Genomic DNA, 3690 nt, shown 5'->3' on the forward strand with positions numbered 1-3690 from the left:
TTTAAGTGAAAAAAAAAAAAAAAAAAAGTGCACCGATACAAATAATGACTTTCAATTCTTTTAAATTTTTCTTCACTATACTATCTTCATAATCACTTTCAGTCAGATGTGGTAATTGTTCATTCATTTAACCCTCTTTTACTCGACTGTGACATGCATAGTGGACACGTGGAAACTAAGTCACAGTAGTTAGATTTTTCATTTTCAACTATAGAATTATTATGATGCTATCATTGTGTTTGAAAGAGCTTAAGAACATTTAAGTCCATAGCCATGTTTAAAACGAATTGTTTAAAAATAATTTTTCACACGATAATCCTCGCAAATAATAGAAGTTAGAAGAAATATTTACATTTAAATATAACCGTAGTTAGAAGGATATTTACATTTAAATACTCGGTAGGTATTTAAGTACTTAAATGATTGTGTTAACATGGTTTAAGGACTTAAATACATTTAAAAGTACATCGAAGCCTTATTTAAAAATATTCTCTAAGTAACCTGATTATTAAGATCGAGAAATACAATTACAGGTGTAAATGCGGAAATAATTATCTCATATATATATATATTAATGTGGATGTAAGGTCCACTAAAATAATTTTTTTAATTTTTAATATCTCGGACAGAAAATTTCCACATCAAATTACCAAAAAGCCCCTCCACATCCTCCAAATCCAGGCCACGTGTCTCTGGGAACACCACATAAACAAACACCCAACCCACTGTCGCAATGCCTGCATAGAAGAAGAATGCACCACCAATTGAAATCGTACTATACAGGGACAAAAACGTCATTGCAACAATTGCGCCCATGGTTGAATTTGTGATGAACCCCACGCTCGTCCCTTGGGCGCGTAACTTCAACGGAAAAAACTCCGAGCTGACGTAACACATGGGCCCCAATCCAATTGAGAAAAATGCCACGTCGAATAACACCATCGCAATGCACAGCCCCGCCGCCCACGTCACTTGTTCGTCCGACTTCTCAATAACCGTCAGACCGGCACCTAACGCAATCAGCGAAATAACTTGACCACCGATGCTCGTCAGAATCAACGGCCGCCGTCCAACCCGGTCGAGCAAGACGGTGGCGATCAAGACGAAGACGGTCTTCACCAGGCCGACCCCCACCGTCGCGAGAAGCTTGTGGTCCGAGGATAAGATTCCGGCCTTCTCGAAGATTTTGGGGCTGTACAAAACGACGGCGCCCATGCCGGTGGCCTCTGCAAAGAAATAGACGCCGACAGCAGTGATAAGGATGTGGCGGATAGCCGGCGTCGGGCAGAGGAAGAGCTCCTTCCAAACGCTGCTCCCATGGCTCCTATGTTTTGGGACTTGAACGATGTCGTCTTCGCATCTCTCCGGAATTCCGACGATAGTTTTTAGATCGGCGAGGCGCTGGAGAGATTCTTCGATGGAATCTGAGGTTCTGATTAGGACTTGTTTGGCTTCGCCGATTCGGCCCTGCAGTATCAGCCACCGTGGGGACTCTGGTATTACGAGAACCACAGCGGCTGCTAAGAACACCGACGGAACTATTCCAATTCCGAGCATAAATCGCCACCCCAGATGAGTTGGGTAGCCAGAGAATGCGAAATTCGAAATGTATCCGAGTAAGATTCCGACATTAGCAAATATCTGTGACAAATTCAAGCTCCTTAAAATTTCCAAATTAAAAGCTAAGATATCTTTTCGTACTTCGAATTGAACAACCAACCTCCGGGAAAGTGGAGAGGCAGCCGCGAGAGGATGTGGGAGAAACCTCAGCGATGAAAACAGGGGCAATCAAGCAGCCAAATCCGATGCCGACGCCAGCGAAGAATCGGCCGGACATGAGGAAGGCGTAATTTGGGGCGAACCCCATTAGAATGGCTCCGACGAAGAAGAAGCCGGCGGCGACAATCATGGTGAATCGACGGCCGAAGCAATCGGAGGTTCTGCCGGCCGCTGCGGCGCCGAAAACGGCGTAGAGGGTGACGATTCCGACCAGAATTTCCACCTGAACATCGGAGATCAGGAAATCATGTTGGATGTAGATGGACGCTCCACTCATTACACCAATATCTGTAGACATATGCAGAGATTCAGAGAAAGAGGTGAAGAATTGAGAGGAAGGAAGCTAAGATTCTCACCGTAACCGCCCAAAATGCAAGACATGGAAGCAACGATTGCACAGAAAGAAGCAAAATAATTTGTTTTGGGCTTGTGGGGATCATCGCCTAACTCGATGTACGGAATTTGGTGGCCGGAAGTTCCAGAAATGTCTTTATTCCGGCCGCCCATAGTTGGTCGGCGGAGAAGGTGTGAAGCTGGGAGAGGATGAAGTTGGCCGTAGAAAGGCCGGCGGAGGACTATAAAAGAAGATGGACCACTCATTGATTAACTTTGGTTTTTGTCGTTTTGTGGGTTCCATTGGGTTTGATTTTATTCCCTGATTTTTTATTTTATTATTATTAGTATTATTATTATTTTATTTCCGACAGAAATGTCGTTTTGTAAAGAATCGACCGCATTTGTAATTTAGAAAAAAAAAAAAAAAACATTATTTTTTATATTATTTTAAAAAAACATTAAAGTTTTCAGATTCTCTTGAGGACTTTGTCTCAAATTTTTAAATTTAAAAATTGAAGGTGCCACTTTTTCTCTTTTAAAAGGTTTAAAATACCTTTAATCTTTTAAAGATTAAAAAGTATTCTTGCCCTTTAAATTTTAGAGGAAAATGTTCCAATTTTAAATAGGAATTTGTTCTATTTTTTTTGAAGTTGGAGGATAAATTGTGCGATCTTCTTTTTAACTTAAACTCGTTTAAAATTTAGCTATAGATCCTTCTTGTTGATATCAAATTGTGCACATGAAAAATACACTGTAGATGAATCACATATCACTTCTCATTGCATACGGATTAAGATAATTAAATAATAAGTAAATAATTCATAAGTAATACCGATTAAGTTAATTAAATAATAAGCAAATAATTCATAAGTAATCATGTCATTAAGAGTATTAATAAAGACATTAACTTTTTCCCTCCAAAATTTAATAGGAATGGTATTTTCAAAGTTTATCTAGAACTCATTAAGTTGAATTAATTAAAATAAATATAAACATATTCATGATCTCAATATTTCTTTTGGTTATTTACTTTTCTGTGATGATATGTTCAACTCTTTTTTTAATGATGAGCTAAAATTATAGCATTCCTGATGATATCGCTCTGACGTTTCAACCACTTCAATTAAAACTTGTTGAATAATCCTAGAATTTAAGTATCTATTGTGGTGTTGAGTGAATATTGACTTCTTTCCGTGCAAAAATTCTAATCATAAATGTTATAATTTGTGGAAATTCTACCCAAATTAAGATTACAGCGTTTGGGTGGCGAAAGAGGGAGAAATTCCACCCTTTCCTCCCTAAAACCAATTGAAGAAGAGGATGGGGAGAGGGTTTATCAACATTGGCTCGAGGATTTGGGGAGAGGAACTCGTTTTGGAGAAGAGCAATCAGAGCCCACAGTGGACGATGATAATTGTTCTTCATATTTATGGCTATAACGATTTATTGTCACTAATGTAGAAAATTTGAAAATACACAATAATTTAAAACTTTTTAAAGCTGATATGTTGTCTCATTTAATTATAACTATTTTGGTAAATATTCTCATTTATTTTGGTTATTAACTCTCATTTA

General features: G+C 38.4%; 1 protein-coding gene across 1 annotated transcript; it reads right to left on the bottom strand.

Moving 5' to 3' along the window:
• Nucleotides 1-583: 583 nt before the first annotated feature.
• LOC111437798 (putative polyol transporter 2) lies at nucleotides 584-2414 on the bottom strand. The gene is made up of 3 exons (XM_023075868.1): nucleotides 2136-2414; nucleotides 1721-2067; nucleotides 584-1641 (listed from the first exon to the last, which is right to left on the bottom strand). Exons 1-3 carry the CDS (start codon nucleotides 2377-2379, stop codon nucleotides 607-609), a joined length of 1626 nt encoding a protein of 541 aa, XP_022931636.1. The 5' UTR covers nucleotides 2380-2414; the 3' UTR covers nucleotides 584-606.
• Nucleotides 2415-3690: the final 1276 nt, after the last annotated feature.

The sequence above is a fragment of the Cucurbita moschata genome, unplaced genomic scaffold, assembly GCF_002738365.1.
Source record: "Cucurbita moschata cultivar Rifu unplaced genomic scaffold, Cmos_1.0 Cmo_Scf00066, whole genome shotgun sequence".
Lineage (NCBI taxonomy): Eukaryota > Viridiplantae > Streptophyta > Magnoliopsida > Cucurbitales > Cucurbitaceae > Cucurbita > Cucurbita moschata.